General features: G+C 55.7%; 1 protein-coding gene across 1 annotated transcript; it reads left to right on the top strand.

Moving 5' to 3' along the window:
• The first annotated feature begins 3,697 nt into the window (after positions 1-3,697).
• Positions 3,698-22,642, top strand: SNAPC4 (small nuclear RNA activating complex, polypeptide 4, 190kDa). Its single transcript, XM_008573190.1, has 21 exons — positions 3,698-3,823; positions 3,996-4,121; positions 4,648-4,726; positions 5,257-5,338; positions 6,406-6,510; positions 6,588-6,660; positions 7,071-7,235; positions 9,991-10,138; positions 10,441-10,547; positions 10,709-10,803; positions 12,788-12,882; positions 14,016-14,095; positions 14,311-14,805; positions 15,572-15,655; positions 15,857-16,106; positions 16,545-16,615; positions 17,133-17,243; positions 18,031-18,058; positions 18,638-20,301; positions 21,466-21,590; positions 22,416-22,642. The coding sequence occupies exons 1-20, from the start codon at positions 3,749-3,751 to the stop codon at positions 21,580-21,582; spliced, it is 4,050 nt and encodes a 1,349-aa protein (XP_008571412.1). The 5' UTR covers positions 3,698-3,748; the 3' UTR covers positions 21,583-21,590; positions 22,416-22,642.

Here is a 22,642-nt window from a genome sequence, read left to right as displayed (position 1 = left end):
ACCGTACCCTCCTGAATGGGTCGATCCATATATGGAGTAACGGGCGTGATTCTGATGGCTTTATAAGGAGGGCAAGTGACGAGGTTAGCTCTCCTGCTGAGGCCACTAAGAAGAAAACCCTCACCAGATGTGTTCTCTGAACCTTGGACTGTAAGAAATATATTTCTTTATAAATTGCCCACTTTCAAGTGTTCTATTATATGCAACAGGAACAGACTAATACAGTAGGCATGTGGCTAGTGACTCAGGACTTGAACTTGTGTCTTTGACCTTCTTTGTACTGTTCATTGCTCACCTGAGCAACATGGGGGCAGGGGTGGAGACGGGAGGTAAGAAGTGAAGCTGTCTTCGAAACACAAGTTGCCTTATCCTTCAAGGCTAGGCTTCCAGAAGAAAGCATCTCCTTCTGGCCTCCCTGGAGGAAATGGCAGCAGTGGTTGCTGCTAGTTCTGCAGATCTGGCCGGCTTTTAGCTGAGTTTGTTTTACGAGTTTACAAACAATTCAAGTATAAACAAAGTGCCATGTGCAGGAATGAGGGGAACTTGGCTGCTAATACAACTGAAAGGCGCTTATTGGTGGATGCTTTTTTTGTTTCAGTCTAGCAGAACCCAGAGTGGTGGAATTCTGGGCCTGGCTCCTGTCAGAGTCTCCAGCACGGAGAGGCCATGCCAGGGGCAGGGGAGGATGCTTCTCTTTGTTGTTTGTGGTTTCTGGTTCCTGGGCCTGTGCTTTTGCTTCTTTGGAGTATTTTTTGATAATGCTTTATTCTCTCACCCTTCTCTCATCCTAGCTTCCTTTCCCTTGCAGACTTCCCAGATCAGTATCCCTAAGAAAAAAGTGCCCTCTTTGCCTCACCAAATGTTTGTTTGTGTCAGACACTACCATGTGCCAGGTACTATTCTAAGTGTTGGAGATACAGCAGGGAGCAGTCAGAAAGCCTTGCCCATGGGGTGCTTACTTTCCAGTGCATGTGCCAGCTCTGTGCCGTGGGGAAGCAGGATGCAGCCGAAGCTGTGGTCATAGCTGTAGACTTCATGGGGGCCATGGGCCTGGTCCTCGTCCTCTAGTGACTTTGCCACTGCACCCTGCACTTTCCTCACAGGGTGATGGCTCCCTTGTGGCTTGGGCATGGGAACACAGGGACACAGTGGTCGGGCCATGTTGAGTCCATTCACTCTCCATCTGTTCTGTTCGTAGCCTCAGAGCAGACAGGAAACATTCACAGGGCTTTGGCACATGGCAGAGCAGAGAGCAGCAGTTCGTGGGGTGCAGAAGGGTGTCAGGTTGCAGCCTCAGGACCCCCCAGGGCAGGGCCTTACCCTCCCTCCGGTGAGCCTGGTGCCTCCTGTGGGACGGGATGCTGCCATCCCCTGCAGGTGCATATGTCTGGAGGAGAGTGGGATGCCAGCACACCCTTGGTTTCTAACATCTGGCAATATGTTTTGGAGGCAGGCAGAAGTCATGGATATAGATGCTGAAAGAGAGAAAATAACAAAGGAAATCAAGGAACTTGAAAGGATTTTGGATCCTACCTCCTCAAGTATCCATGTGGAGGTCTCGGGATCAAGTCTTGATTCGGATTCTGAAGCAGGTGAGCTCCCATCCGCCTGGCTCCTTCGAACATGGCTAAGAACAATCACGCCTGCCCTTGGGGCTCCTTTCTGCCACTTACACTGTGACGGTGCTGCTTGGACCAGGGTCTGTTTCTTGCCAAGACTGGCCTCTGCCTTTGCTCCAGCTAGAGCTGGCGACAGTCCCTCCTTCATTAGCTCTGGACCTGCTGTCTGAGCGGAAGCACTCTGCCTCTGCTGCCTGCAAGGGGCAGGGAGGAAGGGTCTTGTCCTCTTGCCTCAGGCTCTGGGGGCCCTCTGGGTAAGCATGCCTTGGCCTGTGACAGTTACCACAGCTCAGCCCCCCAGGATCTCTTCCCTGGGCTCATCAACAGCCCACTAGAGGGACTCTGCTGTGGAGGCCCATGCTCTCCCCTCCACACTCCCCTTGGCCCCTGAGGCATGTGCTCCCCCAATTCTGGTGCTGCCCTGACTGGACACCTGCCCACAGCCACCCCCAACCTCAGTGCCACCTCTCCCTGGGCCCAGGGCTCAGCTCTGAGGTGAACTTCTGTCTTTCTCCTGTTGTCTGGGTCTCTGCATTTGTGCCTTCTCCTCTGATGCTGCAGTTCCCACAGGACAGATCAATTTCCTCTGTGAAACCTTCCCTGATTGCCCCTCTGGTGTAGGACTTAGCATGTCATAGTCTGGTTAAGACCGTGCAGTCTGCCCCCGTGTGCTGGGGTGCTTGCTGTTAGGCTGGTGTCTTCTCCGGCTGGCTGACGCTGCCTTGGTGCGGTGCCTGCCCTGCACTTGCCACAGCTCTCACCCTGAGGTGCTCTCATTATCTCACAGCCCATGTGGCTTGCTCCCACCTGCTCTGCTCCTGTCACTGGTCACCAATACGCAGTGCTTGTGTTTCTGACAGATTCACTGCCCAGTGAGGACTTGGACATCTCTGGTCCTCCGGTCTCGGTAAGTTCTGGGCTGACCTGGCTGTGCTGCTGGGTGAGACCTGTCGCTTCCACAGTGGCCTGGGAAGGGGTGTGGTCTGAACTCCTCTTGGTTTTTCTGCATTATAAAAGTAGGAGGGTACTTCAGCAAGTTCATGGAAAAATAGAATTGAGGGCTAATACAAGTCTCATGAATTTTTTGAAGTACCCTTGCAGTGCACGTTTGTTATAAAAAATGAAACATCATAACTATGTATCATTGAAATTAAGATTGTCTCCATAAGTAACCACTGTTAACAGCGTGCTGATTATTCCTCCTGGCTTTTTTCTGAGCTCATACTAACGTGTGTTTATTTTTTGTATGATGTCATGCGTGGAAGGCAGCGAGTCCTTTACGGGGTCCTGCCCCTCAAGCTTGCCTCTCTGTGCCTCACTTTCCCAGTCTGGACAGTGGAGACAGTCACAGCACAAGTCGGTTAACATACACGAGCACCTAGAGCAGCACTTGCCATTGCTTGGGTTTGCCAGCTGTTATGAACCATTTTCATTTATTTTGGAACTTTATCTTGGAAGACTTTCACAACTTTGATACTTTTCCCAGCAAGTCAGTAGGTATGGAATTGCCTAGCTCGTAACGGCCGTGTGGCCCCCTTTGTGTGGGTTACCGAGCACGTAGTTTTGAACTTTTCACCTCCCCATGGGCATTTGGACTGTTTCCAGCTCTTGGCTTTGATGGCTCTGCAGGGACTTGCACATGCTCAGGATCTCGCCCATCTTGGCTTGCTGGTGATGGAAGTAATGCGAGCTCACGACGAGGTTCAGGCTTTACAGAAACTTTTGTTATAGCAATTGATAGCTATTTGTTTCTTCACACCAGCCCAACCCAAATACACTTCTAGCTGTTAGATTTCCTTGTGTTTTAGACGAGGAAATGTGCACGTGCTGTGCTAGGCTCTGTTCCTGAATATGAACATGCTTCTGCCACCCACCAGGGTCATTTCTTCGTTCCACATCTGGGTGGTCCCATGCTGTAGCTGCCTCAGTGTCCCAGAGGCCCAGCAACTGGAACATGGGCTTGAGGTGGGGCCATGAGGGTGGGGGCACGTCCGTATGTCCCATTTCCTTACATGCAGTTTCTGGCTTTTGACCAGGAAGAAGATAGGTGGGGTGAAGCTAGCAATGACGAGGATGACCCTAAGGACAGAGCCCTCCCCGAAGACCCAGAGACCTGCCTGCAGCTGAACATGGTCTACCAGGAGGTTATCCAAGAGAAGCTGGCAGAGGTCAACCTGCTGCTGGCTCAGAACCGGGAGCAGCAGGTAGAACAGACCCCACATCCTGCTGACACCTCCAACCCCAAGAGCCCCTCACAGCCAGGGCTCCCAGGACCAGGGCTCCGAGCTGCCTGCCCCTCTCCTGCCCTGGGTCTCTTCTCCATGGGGAACGTCGCTGCTGCTTGGCCCACAGATGGCCCTCTTGTGTCTGTCACAGGAGGAAATCATGTGGGATCTGTCTGGGTCCAAAGGCCCCAAGGTGAAGGATGGCAAGAGCCTGCCCCCGAACATGTACGTGGGGCACTTCATGAAGCCATATTTCAAGGACAGGGTCACTGGAGTGGTGAGTGGTGAGGCCTTGCTCTCGTAAGCAAGAGTTAGTGCCCCATGGGAAGGGGCTCTTGTCCCTGTAGCCTGCAGTAGGTGGTCGTGAATTCCCTTGGGTTCTTGAGGATAACATTGTTCAACCTCCTTAAAACTCTCTGCCTCATCCGTGGTGAAAATCAAGGCGTCCTTTCCTGGGTTGGGTGAGCTGACCTCTGCTGTGCGGGTAGGACATTCTGGGGCCTGTTTCCCTGTGAGGCGGCATCACAGCTGAACAGCAAGTCCTCATCCTGTGGGTCCTGACGTTGCTAATGGCAGCCCTGTCCTCCTTGTCAGCCCTCGTAGACTCGTGGGTTCCACCGTGTGGGCGGGTCATGCCCCAGAGCCATTCATGCAGCAGTAGCTTTGGGTCCGGCGGCCCAGTGCCTGGCCTTGCTCATGGGCGGGCACATGAGAGGCTGAGGGAAGCCCTGGAGGCCTAGCGTGGGTTCTTCAGGGGAGCACCCCTCTGTCTGTCCCTGCCGTGATGCTGTGTGCTCTGACAGGGGCCTCCTGCCAATGAAGATACACGTGAAAAGGCTGCCCAGGGAATCAAGGCTTTTGAGGAGCTTCTTGTGACCAAATGTAAGAGTCCAGGTCAGGCCCTTGGCACCTGTCCAGCTGAGGGACCTAGGAGGCCTTCCCCACAGTCCTGCCCTGACCCAGGGTGTGCCACCGCTCTCAGATCTCTCTTTTCTGTGGCCTCATGGGCACCTTCAGGCCCTGAATATTGAGACTGGCCACTTGACCCCCTGCCTTTCCTACAATGAACAAAGTCCTTCTGAGGATGCCGGTCACAAGAGGCAGGCTGGGGCCACCACCCCACACTTGCTCTCAGTGCCCAGTGCCTCATCTCAGAATGCCCAGCCCTGCAATCCCCGCCAGAGCTTGTGATAGGTAGGGTTGTGTTTGCTAGATGGAGGGGCCAGTGTCTGTGAGCCTGGGTCATGGCTCAGTGGCACCAGCGGGGGCATCAGACAGTGCAGCCAGTTCCTCCCTCGTTCCTCTGGAGGCGGGCGCTGATGCGGTGTCTAGCGTTTGCAGAGGACCTGGTCAGTCATAGGCACATGGGCAGCGCCAGACCCTCCCATGGTGCCAGTGCTCTTTCTTCTCAGGGAAGAACTGGGAAAAGGCCTTGCTCAGAAAGTCAGTGGTGAGTGACCGTCTGCAGCGTTTGCTCCAGCCCAAGTTACTGAAGTAAGTCGGAACCACAGGCCAGAGCACAGCCTTCCCCGGTCATCGGAGAGGTCGAGGCTGGCTGGTTCAATTCCGCTGCAGCCCTGGCCAGGTGCCCTGCCACCACGTTTAGTTGTATGGCTCAGGCAGTTTCTCTTCCCTGGGCCTCGGTTTGCCCTTGCGAAAGCGGGGACTGTTCATGAAACCTGCTTTATGTGTCTGTTGATGGGGTGGCATCACATGATCGAACCACATCACGCAGCACTGATTCGCTATCAATACCCCATGAAGATAATCAGGGTAAGAGACAAAACGCCTCCATGAGCCTGGCCTCAGGAGACGTGGCAGTACCCAAGGAAGAACCGCAGGGTGTGGTCTGCATTGGCTACTCCCTCGATGTCACAGCCAGGTCCCCCCACCTCCTGTGTGGTCTAGAGGCAGAGCTGGTACCTTTAGGACAGAAGCAACCAGGGGCAGATGGTGAGATGCCTGTGGCCAGGCCCAGGGGTCCCAGGAACTCACCTGCACCTCATGGCTTGAGGTACATGGTCAGGATTCGCAGTAGTGACAGTAGTGTCCTCAGGCTGCAGGAGAGCTGGGTTTTCCCTTCCTGGCCCGTTCTGGGAAGCAGTTATTTACTGTAGCAGCAACCACAGGCTTAAGATACAGCTTCTGTCCTCGTTGCTGGGCACAAGTTAGGACATCTGCAGACGTCTGTGTCTTCATGTGCTAGGTGCACGGCTGGGAGCTGGGATGCAGAGGTTCAGGGGGTGGGCCAGGCTCTGAGATGTTGGGGAGCCAGCGGGTAACTACCATCTGCATCAGCAAGTGCAGGGCAGCGCTTGTGCTAGACACCACTGCTCCAGTCCTCATGACAACCTGCAGTTTCTTCTATGGGTGAGGAGGCCAAGGCAGGGAGAGATCAGGCGGACTTGGATGGGAACTAAGCTCCCAGTCCCAGCTCTCCACCACTGTGCTGTTTAGGGTGCTTGGCACTGCCTGGGGGCAGCCCCAGAGAAGCAGGGCCTCAGCCCCCGCAGAGTGTGGTGTGGCCGTCTACAGCCCTCCCACTCAGCTCTGCCTTGCAGGCTTGAGTACTTGCGGCAGAAGCAGAGCAGGGCCTCCGGTGAGCCAGAGAGGCAGGCCCTGGAGAAGCAGGCCCAGGAGACGGAGAAGGAAATCCAGGACATCAGGTGAGACGGGCCTCCGGGTGGGTCCAGGGGAGCCCACAGGCTGGGCGTGACCCCAGTGCCCTTGTCCTTTCCTCCAGCCAGCTCCCAGAAGAGTCCTTGCTGGGGAATAGGCTGGACAGCCACGACTGGGAGAAGATTTCCAAAGTTAATGTAAGTCAAGGGCAGGGCTGAACCTCAAACAGCCTGCAACCCTGTTCCTTGTAGCTGGGGTGTGGGTTGGAATTGGGTGGTAAGGCCACACCGTCCCTGGCTCTTTGGCCGCCTTGACCCCTCCGGTCAAGCACATGTCTGGCAGTCAGTGGCGGCGAGGTGCTTAACAGACCCTGTCTGCTGATGGGAGGTTCCTCTTCTGAGGTGGACGGTCTCGAAGGCTCTCTGCCTTGCATTTGGAGCCGTGTCTGCAGTTGTGGCTGCACAAGGTCTGGTGAGCTGAACAGATACTGCTTACCTCTAGCTGTGGAAGCCACTGGCTGGCAGAAGAAGATCGCTCAGCCCAGAGCTGCATCTGGGTGTGCCCAGGGTTAGTGGCGCTGCAGGGCTGGGTTCCTCTGTTTGTGCAGTTTGAAGGAGGACGCAGCGCAGAGGAGATCCGGAAGTTTTGGCAGAACTCTGAGCACCCGAGCATCAACAAGCAGGAATGGAACAAGGAGGAGGTGGAACGGCTGAGGGCCATTGCGGCCGCGCACGGCCTCCTGGAGTGGCAGAAGGTCGCAGAGGAGCTGGGGGTAAGGACCGGGACCAGACCTGGGGGCCTGGAAGACCTCCAAGGGCATGTGGGTCCCGCAGCTGGGAGGTAGGGCCAGGAGGGCACGGGACAGCCTGGCTTGTTTCTTAGAGCCATTGCGTTTCTGTGTCCTGCCCCTTTCCAGGTGCAGCCCTGGGGAGGGCAGCCTCTGCACACCTCTCTGGCAGGGCCCCAGGCCTGCCGCAGCTCAGGTGTCACTTCTCAGGTCTCCCTGGCCTTCCCACAGGTCCTCCAGACCTCTGTGCACAATGGTCAATGTTTGAGTTTCATCTGAACCTATTTCCTTTCTTATTCTCAGTTGTTCTCTCTCTACATCAACCTTAGGAGTTTATTTATTGGTGTTTCAAAAGAAACCTTTTCCTAGCTGCTTTTAAGTTCTTTTGTTGTTTTTCTGAATTCCTGAGGTGAGGACTAAGTTCTTTATCTGAGCTTTATGTCTTTAATAATGAAAGCGTTTAAGGCTGCACACCTCTGAGAACAGCTTGGTGTGAAACGTTCCTATCTGTAATTTCAGTTTTCATTGCCTCTTTGAACCTGTTTATCTGGAAATGTGTTTTTTCATTTTTAAATAGTTAGGTTTCTTGGAGTCCCTGTGTGGTTATTCTTTAGTTCAAATTTTATTGAAACATGACCTGGGAAACCGATTTGTAAAATCTCCATTTTTTAAATCTATCACCTTTTTTTTATGGTAAACCAAACTAAATTTTCCAAAATTTAGTTTTTTCAGGTTCTAAGGGTCTAAGATTCTACATAAGCTTATTAAATTGAGTTTGTTGATTGTGTTACTGAATTTTGCTATCTACAATTTCAGTTCTGGAAGGATTATAACCTAATATAACAATATTAAAAATCAGTTCCTCCTTCATGTATTAAAGTGCTGTGTACACATGACTTTGGTACACGTAGCTTCGTGATTGTGGTCACTTGCTAAATTATGTTCTTAAGACAGGCCGCTCACCTCTCTATGTGCCTCAGTCTTTTACCCCGAGTCCTGTCTCACCTGCAAGTGTCACCACACCTGTTTTTACTTGCGTTTTCCTGCTGTTTTTCGTTTTCTGTTTTTACCATCCCTTTATTTTCAGCCTTTTTAAAAATCGCCCTCTTCAGGTGTTTTCCTGAAAGCAGCATGCAACTGGATTTTGTTTTCCCACCCACTCAGCCAGTCTGTGATCCGCCGGGAGAGCGTGGTCTCCCCGTGCTCGGCTGTACCGTGGGCTCCCGGCTGCCGCCTTGAGTCCGGCAGGGCACGCTGTGCCTCCTCGCCCACCTCTGACTCTGTTTCACTGGTTTGAGGAAGCTATAAGTTGTTGTTTTCCTGATTAATTTTGGAAATTTTGCTGTGCTTTCCATTTTGTTACTGGCTTTTTTCTTCTCTTGGAACGTGTAGACATGCTTCTCTATTAATATTTGTTTTGGTACCGGCCAGCCACCAAAACAAACACACAGACAAAATGAAGGCAGGACACCAGCCGTTTGCCCCCCGCAAGGCTCTTCTTCCTTCCCGAGAGTCACTTTTGGGCCTGGTGGTGCTCGCTCCAACCTCACCGAGCACTGCTGCTCCTGATGCCCCACGAAGGGCCCGGGGCTCTGGAAGCCCTGCCCCAGCCCAGTGCTTCCCCTCTCCTGATGCTCCCTCAGAAGCCTGGGGTGGCCTGATGCTGCTTTTATTAAGGCGTAATGCTGTCTTTGCTGCTGACCAGTTGGATGCCTGGCAGGTTCAGAAGGGTGTGAGATGTGAGGAGGGGTCTTTTATCTTCACTAGTCAGGAAGCCGCCCACTGTGGGTGCAGGTGGGAGAGCAGGGTCTTCTGAATCCTGAGCTGAGTGTGTCGACACACACAGAAAACACCCTGCATGGGTTTAGGATCTGGGTACGTAGTACATCTTGGGCTGAGAAGGATCACCCGGCAGCTAACAGCCCAAGGCAGTGGTGATTTTGTGGTGAGCAAGTCTCAGGGTGACCTGTGTTGTAACACACTTAGGAAGAATTTGGTTGGGAAGAAAACCTCAGAAGCAAACCTCGTTGCTAACTAAGCAGCTGCACATGTTCTCTGTAAGTCAAGAGCTTGCTTTAGGAGAAAAGAGTTCAAACCACATTAATCAGCTCTTGGGAAGTGCCTTTCCCATAAGGAGGTGAGCGAGGGGACAGATTTGGGCAGAAACAGGTACTGTGCAGACCGAGGGATTATGTGCTGAACAGAAGCATGTGTGGATGCTGGGGGAGCATCACCTGGAGTTGCCCTTCATGAGGGCGTCTCCTGAGACATGGACACCACACCAAGGACTGTCCCAGCACATGCCCCCGACCTCCTCACTGCACCCAATGAAGACTTCAGAGAGACCACCCCAGAGCTCGAGAGTTAGAAGGTGTGAGCAGCTCCTGCCCCGCGGTGGAAGTTCCCTTCCATCGAGTATTTGAGTTTGCAGTGCGGTTTTGGTGTCAGATAAGTTAACGGCCGTTGCCAATGTTTAATACAGTGTTTTTAGGTATAATGTGTAGCCCTTTCTCAGCTGGCCTTTCCTGGTCCTCTGTAGCAGGTCGTGTCTTCCCACCACAGAGTGCTGTCCATGACCCCACAGGAGGCGGGCAGGAGGAGAGCGTTGGTCTAGGGAGGTGTGTTCTGTGTGGCTCTTGGGCCCACCTGCCCCTGGAGCTCGCTCAAAGCCGGGTCTGCACAGCCCCGCGCACAGGGCGAAGCCCAGTAACACCCTTTGCTTTTGTCTGGGCCCGAGAAGACCAGCCGCAGCGCCTTCCAGTGCCTGCAGAAGTTCCAGCAGCACAACAAAGCCCTGAAGCGCAAGGAGTGGACGGAGGAGGAGGACCGCATGCTCACCCAGCTGGTCCAGGAAATGCGGGTCGGGAGCCACATCCCCTACCGCAGAAGTGAGTCTGCGCCCGCACGCGCCCTGCACGGTTCCCAGGCTGTCACAGGGCTCTGAGGCCTGAGGCCTGAGGCCCTGCATGTGGGAAACACAGACTTGCGGAGGCAGCTCGCTGTCACAGTTATGAGAGGTGGGAGGGAGAGTAAGGGTCCCAGGCGTGCCACAGTCAATTCTTGGCAATTAGAGTGACTCCCTTCTGTGTGACCCGTCTAGGAGATGAGCCCCTAAGGCCCTCTGTCCTTGGCTATCTACTATGTGGAGAGCCTGTGCCTCAGCACCCACAAGGCCCCTCTCTCTCCCTAGTTGTCTACTACATGGAGGGGAGAGACTCCATGCAGCTGATCTATCGGTGGACCAAGAGCTTGGATCCCAGCCTGAAAAGGGGGTTCTGGGCCCCAGAGGAAGATGCCGTAAGTTGTGGACCCGAGGAGAACTGTGCCCTGGGAAGTTCACCTGGCTGTCTTGTGTGTTGCTGTGCCTGATGTTCCCTTCTTCAACTGACTGCGTTCAGGGTGGGGAGGCTGTGGCTGAACGTATAGAGGCACATTTGCCTGCTTGTCCCTTCCTGCAGAAGTTGCTTCAAGCCGTTGCCAAGTATGGGGAGCAGGATTGGTTTAAAATCCGGGAAGAGGTGCCAGGTAGGAGCGATGCCCAGTGCCGAGATCGGTGAGTTGCACAGTGCTGGACAAGGGAGGGGCTTGCTTGGGGCACTTACGAGGTTTGCTGTTGCATAGGCCGTGAGGCAGGCTAGGTGACAGTGGCCCAGGAGGGATTCACTGTCACAGCAGGGGGGTGTGGTCCTTGGGGGCTTCATGTACCAGGCTTGACCCACCTGGGCAGCAGAATAAGCTATCTTTTTCCAACTCAGATTTACATTGGTGTTACTTGTCGGCCAAAAGCAAGGTGCAGGCTGCATTTGAGGTGGCTCCCTGTACGCCAGTTTTCCTGACCCTTGTCAAAATCCTTTCCCCAAATCCCTGATGGGAAAAGCCCTGGGCAGGCAGGAGCCACTCTTTCTTTATTGAGGTGTAGCTTGCATACCGTGCAATTTGTTCATTTGTAGCGTGCAGTTCAGTGGTTTTTAGTGTCTTTATTAGCTTTGCAGCTGTCACCTGATCAATTTTAAAACATTTTGATCACCCCAAAAAGGAACCCCACTCAACAGCAAAAACCAGCTTAATCCAGAAGTGTGCAAAGCACTTGTAAAGATCTCTCTCTGAAGAAGACATGTGCATGGCCAGTGCGCACGTGCAGAGACGCTTGACGTCATTAGTCAGAGGAAAATGCAAACCAGACCACAGGGAGACACCACCTCACACTCATTGGGGTGGCTGTTATTTAAAAATAAAACATAAGGAGAAGGACATGCGCTGGTGTGGATGTGGAGAAGTTGGAAGCCTGATGTGCTCTTGGGGAACGTAGATGGTGCCACCGCAGCGGAGAGCACTGTGGTGGAAAGCTCAACACAGAATTATACCCCAGATAACTGACAGGCATAAAACCCAAAAGAACTGAGAGCAGGGGACGCAGATGTCTTTACATGTTCATAGCAGTATTACTCACAACGGCCAGAAGATGGTAACAGCCCAAGTGTCCATTGGCAGGTGAATGGGTAAACAAAATGTGGTGTACGCAGACAGTGGAATGGTATTTAGCCTTAAAAAGAAGTGAATTTCTAGTACATACTATGTTTCCATAAAGTCTGATACAACGTGGATGAACCTTGAAAACGTTATGAGCATTCATGTACAAGTTACCTTGAAAATATTATGAGCATTCATGTACAAGTTTTGTTTTTGTTTTTGTTTTTTGGTGGCTGCCTGGTACAGGGATCCGCCCCCTTGACCTTGGTGTGACAAGACTGTGCTGTAAGCAGCTGAGCTAACCGTCCAGCCCATCATGTACACGTTTTTATGCAGACGTATATTTTCACTTCTGCCAGGTGTATCCCTAGGAGTGGAATTGCTGGGACAAGTGGTATCCATAGGGTTTGGATCCCCTTACCGGCCAGCTGCCAGAAACAAATAAACAAAAAACATACCCATGCAAATACTGTGTTTAACCGTTGAGGAACTGCCAAACTGTTTTCCAGAATGGTTGAGCCATTTTATATTTCCACCAGAAGTGTGTGAGTTTCAGCTTTCCACATCCTCGCCAACACTTGTTACTGTCTGTCCTTGTGGCTGCAGCCGTCCTGGTGGGCGTGAAGTGGTCTCTCCTTGCGGTCTTGATGTGCGTTTCCCCGACAGCTGCTGACGCTGAGCATCTTTTCATGTGCTCATTGGCCTTTTGTACATATATCTCTTTGGATTAATGTCTGTTTGGATCTTTTGCCCATTTTTTAAATTACTTGTCTTTGTATTATTGACTTGTAAGGTTTTTTTTATATATTCCAGATACAAGTTCCGTGTCAGATATGTGACTTAAAAATATTCTCCCAATCAAGATTATACAAATACTCTTTTACTTTCTTGATGGCGTCCTTCTAAACACAAAAGTTTTAAATTTTGATGAAGTCGAGTTTATCTATATTTTTCCTTTGTTGCTTGTGCTTTTGGCGTCATGTCTAAGAAACCATTGCAGAACCCAGGACAGCAGCAGGAGGTATCTTAGCATCTAAAATGTCCCTTTGTTTTCATGTCACTTTCAGATATCTCAGAAGATTGCATTTCAGTTTGAAAAAGGGACGATGGAATTCACAGGAAGAGGAGCAGTTAATTGAACTGATAGAAAAGCACGGTGTTGGTGAGTTGCTGCTGATGTGTTTGCATGCTGTTCCTGCTGGCCTTGAGCTCACAGCGAAGGTTTGCAGACACATGGGAGCTTCCTGGCTTGCTTCAATACCAGGCTGCCTCCTGTGACCAGCTCTCTCCTGTCTCACTTTTCACTGTCTTGACAGATGGCAGGGTTTTCCCATATTGCAAACTAATGCATATTCATTATGTAAAAATTTGGTATGCAAAAAGAAGAAAAGTATGTAATGAATCTCATCACCCAGAGATAACCACTGTTAGCTGGTGTACACCTGCTCACTCTTTTCTCTGCAGGCTGCTTTCCTAGGAAAAAGCAGCTTTTAAAAAATTGAAACATTGTGTGATCTGTGTCATTAGTTGTGCTGTCTGTCACGAATATTCTTCTGTGTCTTCACACATTTTGGGTTCTGCCGCCATCGTTTTCTCTCTGTTGCCAGTTTTTTTCTTTCTCTCCACCCTATGTCGTCACTGTTTTTGGTGGCCGCATTGTGTTCCCCTGAGGAGCAGCACATAGATTATCCAGTCAGCCTTCTGTTGGTGGTCGTTTAAATTATTTCCCATTTTTTGCTATAGGGCTGGAATGAACTGAGTGTTTTGTAGGTAAATCTTTGCTTATATTTGTAATATTTCCTTAGAATAAATCCTAGCTGTGGGATTGCCAGGTTCAAAGACACGCAGAATACTATGGCTTCTGCCACATGTTGTCAGCCTGCCCTATAAAAGTGAAGCACCGGCTTTCCTCCTGCTGGCACCATCTGAACAAGAACATGAATCACTGGAAAGGTCTGGTTTAGAAGCCCGGGTACAGCACACGTGCTGGGGCCATGTTTATGTACATATGGATGATTTTCCCTTCTTGGTCATACGTTTGCCAGAGCTTTCCTAAGAGGCTGATTATCCACTGAGAATCAGGTGCTGCAAAATTGGCAGCATACCAACGCACCTGGCACCCGGCTTCTCGCCGAGCAGTGTGAGGGTCTGCAGGAAGCTCCATGTGGTGGGGCCCAACAGGTCTTCAGGAGAGCAGCAAGCACATCCTGCGGAAGAACCTTCTGCCCCATCTGGCAAGCTTTGTTGTCAGGGACTATGTGTGACGTGCTTTCCCTGTGGTCTTTGCTTCTGTAGGTCACTGGGCAAAAATCGCTTCTGAACTACCCCATCGGTCAGGCTCCCAGTGTCTGAGCAAGTGGAAGATCATGACTGGGGTGAGGCATTTGTTTCCAGAGCTTTACCAGAAGTCACACAAAAGGTCTCGTCACCTGTGCGACCCATTGGGGAGGATGAGGGAAGGAGGGCGTGCGGCTGCCATCCTCCCTACAGCATTCCTGCCTGGGGCCCCAGAGCTGGCCCATCTTCCTGTTGGCCTTTGTTGGTGAACCTGGGTGGCCGAGGCCTGCAAGTGGCCCTTTCCTCCCCTCAGAAGAAGCAGAGTCTCCAGAGGCGGCGGCGGAGGCCCCGTTGCAGTGTCCGGTGGAGCTCCAGCAGTGGCAGTAGCGGGGACAGCAGCAGCGGCGGCAGCAGTGGCAGCAGCGGTGGCAGCAGCAGCAGTAGCAGCAATGAGGACTCAGAGACAGAACAGGAGGAGGCCCGGGAGGCTGACCAAGTGCTGCCATCCCCGCAGTATGTGGTCCCAGACATGGACCTGTGGGTTCCTGCCAGACAGAGCACCAGCCAGCCATGGAGAGGAGGGGCAGGGGGCTGGCCAGGATACCCTGCTGCCTCCTCCGGCCCTTCTAAGTGGTCCAGTATTGCCCACGGTGACAACAGGGCAACTTCTGCCACCACCTTGGCTCCTGGAGAGGAGACCAGCCAGGCACAGACCCGGTGTGGGACTCACAGCACCCTCCTGAGAGGTGTCCAGTACCCACGTGTGGCAGACACTCACCCAGTGAGCGGGGAGGAGCCAGCCTGCGAGGTGAGCCCCAGGCCCCCAGATGCAGGTGCCAGGGAAAGGGGTGCCTGTGCTCTCGGGGGTCCCCACAGCTGGCGCTTGGGGATAGCGTAGCAGCTTGGTCCCTGGGTGTAGAGCAGACAGCGCTCGTTCATGAATGTTCTGCTTCTGTCTGTTTCAGGAGAGGTGTGCCCAGGGCCCAGCCTTCTTCACTGAGGCTGGCAATTTCCATTTTCCCAACTGGTTTGCTTTCAGAGCCACGTAGGAGAATTGCTTCAGGGGCTCTGCTAAGTGGGCACTTAGACTTGGAGGCATTTATGAAACGTTTTGTCACCAAGCTGGGGGGAGGGGGCGGGGCCCAGCTCTAGTCATGTCCGGAGTAGCAGCTTGGGTTGAACAGGCTCGTCTATGCTGGGAGTTGTGGGAGGGGATGGTGGCCCCTGAGGCAGCTGGGCAGAGTACATGTCCCTTGGTGCTGATGCCACTCAGGCTAGTTTCTCCCCAAGGCTGGAAGCCTGGACTAGAGAGGATGCTGCTGTCAGCCTGAGGAACTGGCTGGGAGACGGGAAGACCCCGTCAGTCTAGTGGGATCCAGGCCCTGGAGACCCACCTGTCTTCCTCCTCTGGGGGAGGATCTGCCTGAGGATCCCACGGTGAACCTTTCCCAAGTAGCAAGGGGTCTGCATAGTATGTGCTTGGGGGTCTGGGCAGGGAGGTGTCCAGAGCAGTACAGATGTCAGCTCTTGTGCCGGGGCTTCCCACACAACCAGCATCATATGCTCTTCGTCAGGATGGGAAGCGTCTGCTGAAGGTGCCCCTGGAGACCGTGCTGAGGGTGCTCAGGACCAACACAGCCAGTCGGAGCCATGCACTGGTGAGGCCCGCCCTGGGCTCCCCCCGCCTGAGCACACATGCACACATGCACACACGGCTACCACCCCACTCCCTGCTCTGGTCTGACCTCCCTTCCGACCAGACACTGAAGGAAGTGGAGGACAGCTGGCCAGCCAGGCAGGGTTCACTCCAGGTAGCCGGGCTTTGCCAGCAGGCCCAGCTGCCTTTCTCCTCCCTGCAGAAGGAGAGGTTGAGGCAGTCCTCCCTGCCTAACCCACCCCTGGAGATCACCCCTGGTGACAGAGTGACTGGGCACCCCAGGCAACGGCTGTGGCACGGAACCTTCCAGAATGGGCAGCGGCGTCGGAGACATGCTCTGCACCAAAGGCTCCTTGAGCGCAGGCTTCTGCTGGCTGTGACTCCCTGGGTGGGTGACATCCCCCTGCCCTGCATGCAGGCTCCCCGGAGACCTACTACAGTGCAGACTCGAGGTACTACCGGGGCTCCTTTGGGAGCCTCCTGGAGGGTGGGAGCGGGGATGAGTGCATCCTGCTTAGCACATGGTGGTCAGTTAGGGAAGTGGCCTCAGCAGGGGAGCCTGTGCAGGGCGGACCACACCTCTGGTCAGGTTCCCCGGCGAGGGCTAGAAGCACCTGTCCCCAAGGTTTAATGACAGCCAGTTGGGGGCCAGCCTTCCCTCTCTGACCTCACCCTTCTTCCTAGACTGGGAGGGGGCGGCTGAATTTGTTGTTCTTTGGGTGGTGAAAAGTTTCAGGGAGACCCACCCTTTGGTCATCAGTGGTTGTGTGGGGCCAGTGCCAAGGCCTCTCCTCCCGTCCCTGCCAGCACCCAGTCCTGAGGGCTCTTGGGGACCCCAGGAAAGCGGCTTCCTAGCTGGAGCCTCTTTCTGCATGGGCCCTTGTCCCCAGCCGATGGCGTCAGGAAGCAGCTGCAGCACGCCCGCCTGGCCAGCACCCCGGTGTTCACGCTGTTTATTCAGGTAAGCCACCTCGAATGACCAGAGCAGAGCTTGGTTTTGTTTTACTTTGTGGGTTTTTTGGTGAAGTTTTGAAGTTTGTAGTAGACGTACTCCTTACAGTTTAATTATCTAAAGTTTTCAGTCCTTGAAAACGTACTTTCTGTGATCTACAACTTTCAGCAAATTAATGTGGAAGGGGCACCTGGCTGTTTACGTTCGCTGCCACCATTGGGTTAAACAGTGTCCTGGGAAGATGGGGAGCGTTGGGGACCCCTGTGTCCGTGGACGATGAGGGCGTGGGGGAGAGGCAGGAGTGAGGCCCAAGGACCCAAGCCCACTCTGAGGCGTGAGGGAGGCCATCACAGCCTCGCAGGGATGCCCAGGCTCTGGCCAGAGCTTCTGGGGCTTTGGATCTGCTCCTGAGAGCAGCTGCAGTCAGGGCTTGCCTCCCCCCACTGAGGATGCCCTAGGCATCTGGGCCCTGTGGGGGACTGTGAGGGCCTGGGCGGGAGCTGTTTCTATCATGCGTGTTCCTCAGCTGTTCCAGATCGATACTGCTGGCTGCATGGAGGTCGTTGGAGAGAGGAAGGCCCAGCTGTCTGTACCGCTCCAGAGTAGTGCTGGGGACCTGCCACCACATCTTCAGCAGGTACGGTGCTTAGGGTGAGAAGCAGAGGCTAGTGTCCAGCCAGGGAGTGTGGCTATGCCAGGCTCTTGCAGCGGAGTGGGGCGGTCCCCCAGAGCATCCCCTGCCTGCCCTGAGCTCTGTCTGTGCAGGGGCCCAGAGCCCTGCTGCGCTCTGTCTGTGCAGGGACCCAGAGCCCTGAAGGGCTTTGCAGCGAGTCTGAGGCAGGTGTAGGTCCGGATGACACTGAGGCGTGCCTGGCTGCAGAGCCTGTGTCTCCCCCGTGACGCTGCCAACCCACCCCAGGCAGAAGCGGGGAGCTGGGGTGCTGTCTGCTGCAGGTACCATCCTTCTGGGGCAGGCACCTGGTTCTTGTCCTGCTCCAGACCCAGTGAGCTCAGGCAGTGGGAGCCTCACCCTGGAACTCCGTTGCCAGGGGGATGGGCAACAAAATGGTCTTGCCAGTCTGAGGGCCATACATCAGCTCTGGTGACCCTGGCCACAGGACTCTGCCCCCAGCATCTGCCTGCAAACCCCACACTGCCTTGACTCCCCGATGAGCTCTCAAGGTGCCTTTGGGGTAGAGCTGCATCAGGAGGAGGCATGAGGCCCAGTGTCTGCCAGCAGCACCATGCTCTCTGCCATGCCAAAGCCCCTGAGTTCCATGCAGAAGCATGGGGGAGCCAGCTCTAGCACCAGGGGCCTTGTCCCCACTGCAGGGGAGTGGCGAGGGATGGTCTGAGTGTGGCAAAAAAGGCTCTAGGCCCATGAGGACACCTTGAAGTGCCGACTCCTCTCCCTTCTTTTTCAGGGGCCCTCGAGTACCCAGAGCACCCCAGGTACAGCCCCTATGCTGCTCTCTTTATTTTGGTGTGGAACGGACTAAACCTGCCGTGGCTTTGAGCTGAAACCTCCTAGCATCGTGGGGGCACGAGCCTGGTCAGGCCAGCGTGGGGTTCCTTGGGTTCTCACTGGCTGGCCTCCAGGCTTCCCCAGCACAGACCACCTCTAGCCAGGGATGCTTTTGCTGGCAGCTACAGGTCTCCTCACTCTCCAGGCCAGCTGGGGTCCCGAGGGGACAATGTTTTCTCAGGCAAGGAGGGGAGTGTGGTAGTGCCCAACAGTCCTGGTTTTGAAGGTGTTCAGGGTTTAGGGGCTGGTATTGGATTGGTAAGAAACAGGCTGGGCTGCCCAGGGTGTACCCTTCCCTGGCAGTGACTGAGTGTTGGGGTTTGGGGTGATGTGAGTAGGGAGACCTGGGGCATGCAGCTGGAGCCCCTCTTGGCTCTGGACCCAGGCTCCTGTGTCCATGCTTCCAACAGCTACCTGCTGCGTGAGCCCTCCTGATGAGGGCGGGTGAGGGGCTGTCCCTGGACCTGGAGCTTGTAGTCCAGTGTGGGTGTCTGTCCTCCCTGCAGGCCGCCTCCTCCCAAATGTGCCAGCTCGAGGTGCTGCAAAGAGTGCCAGCCACAAAGGGAGCAGAGGGCTGGAGTCTTGCCAGGCCAAGTCCATCCCGTCCCAGGTGCCCCTGCCAGCTCCATGCGGCCCCCGGCCCAAGCCTAAGACTGTGTCAGAGCTGCTGCGTGAAAAGCGGCTTCGGGAGGCCCGTGCCAGGAAGGCTGCCCAGGGCCCCACAGTTCTCCCACCACAACTGTTGATCTCCTCGCCTGTGATCCTCCAGCCGCCTCTACCACCAGCCCCCCATGGCTCCCCAGCTCCTGCTCTCTCAAATCCAGCACTCTCTGGGCCTGAGGCCCCCACAGTGGCCAGTCCCTGTGCTCCTGGCTCCTGGCAGAACGTTGGGACTTCAGCCAAGGACAAGAGACCCGCCACCCTGCAAGCCCTGCTCCCCTCTTCTACCTCCACAGGGGCCGAGGGCACAGCGTCTGCTGCATCCAAAACCCCTGCCCTGGGCCCCGGTCATGTCCCTGTGAGCTGTTGTCAGCTGGGACAGTCTCAGGCCCCTACCACATCCCAGAAGCAGGGCCTGCCCAAGGTTCCAGCCTTCCTCCCTGCAGCCCCCAGCCCCACTCAGCTGCCCATCCAACCCCTCAGCCTGACGCCAGCTGTGGGCATACACAGGGCTGGATCACACATGGTGGCCAACATCCCCCTTCCTGTCACTTGGGTGCTCACAGCCCAGGGGCTGCTACCTGTGCCTGTGCCAGCCGTGGTGGGCCTTCCCAGGCCAGCAGGGACTTCTGACCCCACAGGGCTGCCAGTGACCCTGCTGCCTGCCCGGACTGAGACTCGGGTGGCCCAGAGCCCCAGGGACATGGAACCAGACCTTTCCTCCAGGACAGACCCCTCGACTCCTCCTGCAACACCCACCTCCCAAAGTCCTGTAGAAGTGGATGGTGACGTGGCCCAGGCAGCCAGGGAGACGTCTGTGCCCAGACCAGCCTCCCAGGCCAACCACCCTGCAGCAGAGCCGACCTGGTCCAGCCCAGGCACTGGCCCAGGGAGTGGTCCAGGAGGGACACTGGCGTCACCCTCAGGGACACAGGAGCCCCCAGGGCTTCTGGGCCTGGAGAGGCAGCCCCTGCCCCGCTCTGAGAAGGGAGCACTGGACCTGGGCCTGCTCTCCCAGGAGAGTGAGGCAGCCACTCGAGAGTGGCTAAGAGGCCAGCAGGGGGTGTGTGTGCCTCCCCTGGGGAGCAGGCTGCCCTACCAGCCCCCTGCCCTGTGCAGCCTGCAAGTGCTGTCCAGCCTCCTGCTCCACAAGAAGGTCTTGGAGCTCAAGGCTACCTCCCTGGCAGCCGGCCACTTGGCTGGGGGCAAGGCTGAGCCCCAGGCCAGAGCTCTGCAGGCCTCGCTGGGGATGGTGCGGAGACAGCTCCAGGACAACCCGGCCTACCTCCTGCTGAAAACACGATTCCTGGCAGTCTTCACTCTCCCCGCACTCCTGGCCACCCTGTCCCCCCATGGTGTCCCCACCACCCTGTCAGCAGCGACAGTGGTGGGCCCCGAGAGTGAGGATGAGGACCTCGTGGACGAGCTGGAGCTCCCTGATGGGGACAAGCAGCTGGGCTGCACAGCAGACAGGGCCCAGGCAGAGCCAGCAGCCACGATCCCTGTCCAGGTAAGGGGTCACCGAGCCCCAGTCCTCCTTTCCCTGCTATGCCAGCCTGCCCGGGCAGGAGAGCCGGCTGCTGGGTTTCTCACAGGAAGAGGTTGGCTCCAAGCCTGCCTAGTCGCATATAGACTGTACAGAAGGTGCCTTTTGGGTAGTGTGCAAAGTATCAGAAGAGGGTCCTCACTGGCTGCTCGTGCACAAGCCCTGGCGCCTCCTGCCGCTGCTGCCCGCGGCCTTGTCTGAGGGAAAAGCTCAGGGAGCAGAAGCTGACCTGGGCTCCGTGTTGCACTCCCCCCACGCACATACTCCTGGGGTGGGCACCTGCATTCATCGCCACACTGCTGGAGCACAGAGGTCTCTCCCAAGTGTCACCTCTGCACATTAGAATTTTCTCAGCTCCATAGGAAAGCCATTTTGTTTGTCTCCTGATGAGAACCCTGGGGTTAGAAGTGTGTTGAACCATGTTCCCACATCCTCTGTGGCTGTGACCAGGGAGCCCAGCAAGGCCGCCGCCTCCCCCGTTGCCAGGAGCCCCCCCAGGGAATTTGTGCCAAGCCAGTGAGGCCATGAGGCCCGTTGGAGGGGTAGCAGTGCCCTTGTGGCAGCCTCGGGGCTGCGGTGGGTGGCTCTCCCTGAGAAGCCCCAGGAGCAGATCCTCCCCCACTGGGGCGGCCTGTCGTGTCAAGACATGTGAGGAGCGGCGGGAGGGATGCTCAGTGGGGAGTCCCAGGGCATCCTGGGCTGAAGTGAGGTGGAGGACACTGCCCCAGACAGTGGACCGCCAGAGCCTGGACAGTGAGGGGAGACTCCTGTGCCCACATCTGCGCGGCCTCCCTGGCTCCGGTCCCACTCCTCAGTCGCCGCGCCTCTGTTCCTTCTCCCATCGGGGCAGGAGACTGACTGTAGGGGGATTGCTTAGAGGGGGCTGGAGCCCCCAAGGAAGGGAGAGGCAGCAGAGAAACAGCCACCACCTGTGGCCCCAGGAGGACCTGTCATGGCCCCTGCTGCGAGGACTCAGCTCATCTGGAGCTTGCCCATCCTAGGCAGGACCGGGTGTTAGGGCTCGGGGGATGCTGTGTCCTCGGGGGCCCCTCTCCTTACTCTCCACCCTCATCCCCACTCATCGTGGCTGGGGAGTTACTTGTCTCCCCCGCCTGGATTTTGTTCCAGGGAGCCCCAGATTCCAGCAAAGGCTCTTCCCCCTCCTACCTGGATACTTCCGACGACCTTGATGTGCTCAGAACCCGGCATGCCCGGCACATCCGGAAGCGGAGGCGGCTGGTGTGAGCAGCTGGGTGAGTGGTGGGGGGCCACCCCTGCAGCCAGGAAGAGAGAGCGGTGACCAGAGGACAGAGGGGCCTTCCCTCTGCCCTGCACTGGGAGCACAGAGCCAGCTGCTTTCCTACAAGCCAGGTGGGCCAGGCCCTGCCCTCAGGGAGCTCATGTTAGGTGCGCCGGGGGTAAGGCCAGCCGACTGGGCATATATGGGCCTCTGGGGGCAGGTCTGGGGTCCTGGAGATCCTCCTAGGAGAGGGACATTTGACCTGCCCTCCCCCTCGCCCTCCAGACTTACCCCTGCCTCTTGCATGTCCTGGCTGCGCTTGCCTCAGGGCCTTTGTGCTGCTGCTCCTCTGTACTGGTGTCCCTCTGGTGTGCGCCCCCCCGATGGCCTGTCTGCGTAGTTGTCTCCTGTCCCTCGTGAGCACGAGCCCATAGCGGTGCACTTTGCTCTTGGCTGCTGGGTCCCCAGTGCCTGCAGGCCCGCAGCATGTGCCAGTAGAATTTGTGACACCAAGACCTGAATGGGGGAGAGTCCAGGTCACCAGGCCCCAGAGGCAGGAACGGCTCCTTTGACCACAGGGGATGCCTGGGATGGTCCAGTGGCCTTCTTTGCACTCCACCCTTGGGCCCCAGCACCTGTCCTCAGGGTGGCCCTCCTCGTGGGCCATTGGGGGCAGGGCACAGGTGGACTGGAAGGTAAACATCCAGGCCTTGCTCGGCACCACCTTCCCCCACGTGGCACAGTGCCAGCTTTGGTTCCTGAACCTTGACAGCGCTGTCCAGGGGGTCGGGCTGGGTGTCAAGGGTGCCCCCACTATCGGGGTGTTGTTATGTTTCAGGATGAGGACTCCCCAGGGCCTGGAAGCCCACTGCTGCTGCTGTCAAGAAGCAGGGCCCATACCTGCCCCAGGAGCCCAACACCCACCCTGCAGAAGAAAGCGGCCGGAGGCAGGGGAGGCTCTGCAAACATTGACCATGTCATCACAGGGGCTTGGCTGGTCCCTAAGGGCAAATCCGAATGTTTGAAAGAATAAAGTAAATGTTTTATTTTTTACTTAAAAAGCAG

The sequence above is a fragment of the Galeopterus variegatus genome, unplaced genomic scaffold, assembly GCF_000696425.1.
Source record: "Galeopterus variegatus unplaced genomic scaffold, G_variegatus-3.0.2 Scaffold889, whole genome shotgun sequence".
Classification (NCBI taxonomy): domain Eukaryota; kingdom Metazoa; phylum Chordata; class Mammalia; order Dermoptera; family Cynocephalidae; genus Galeopterus; species Galeopterus variegatus.
Note: the sequence above shows the minus strand (reverse complement) of the source record. Positions and strands in the feature narration are given on the sequence as shown.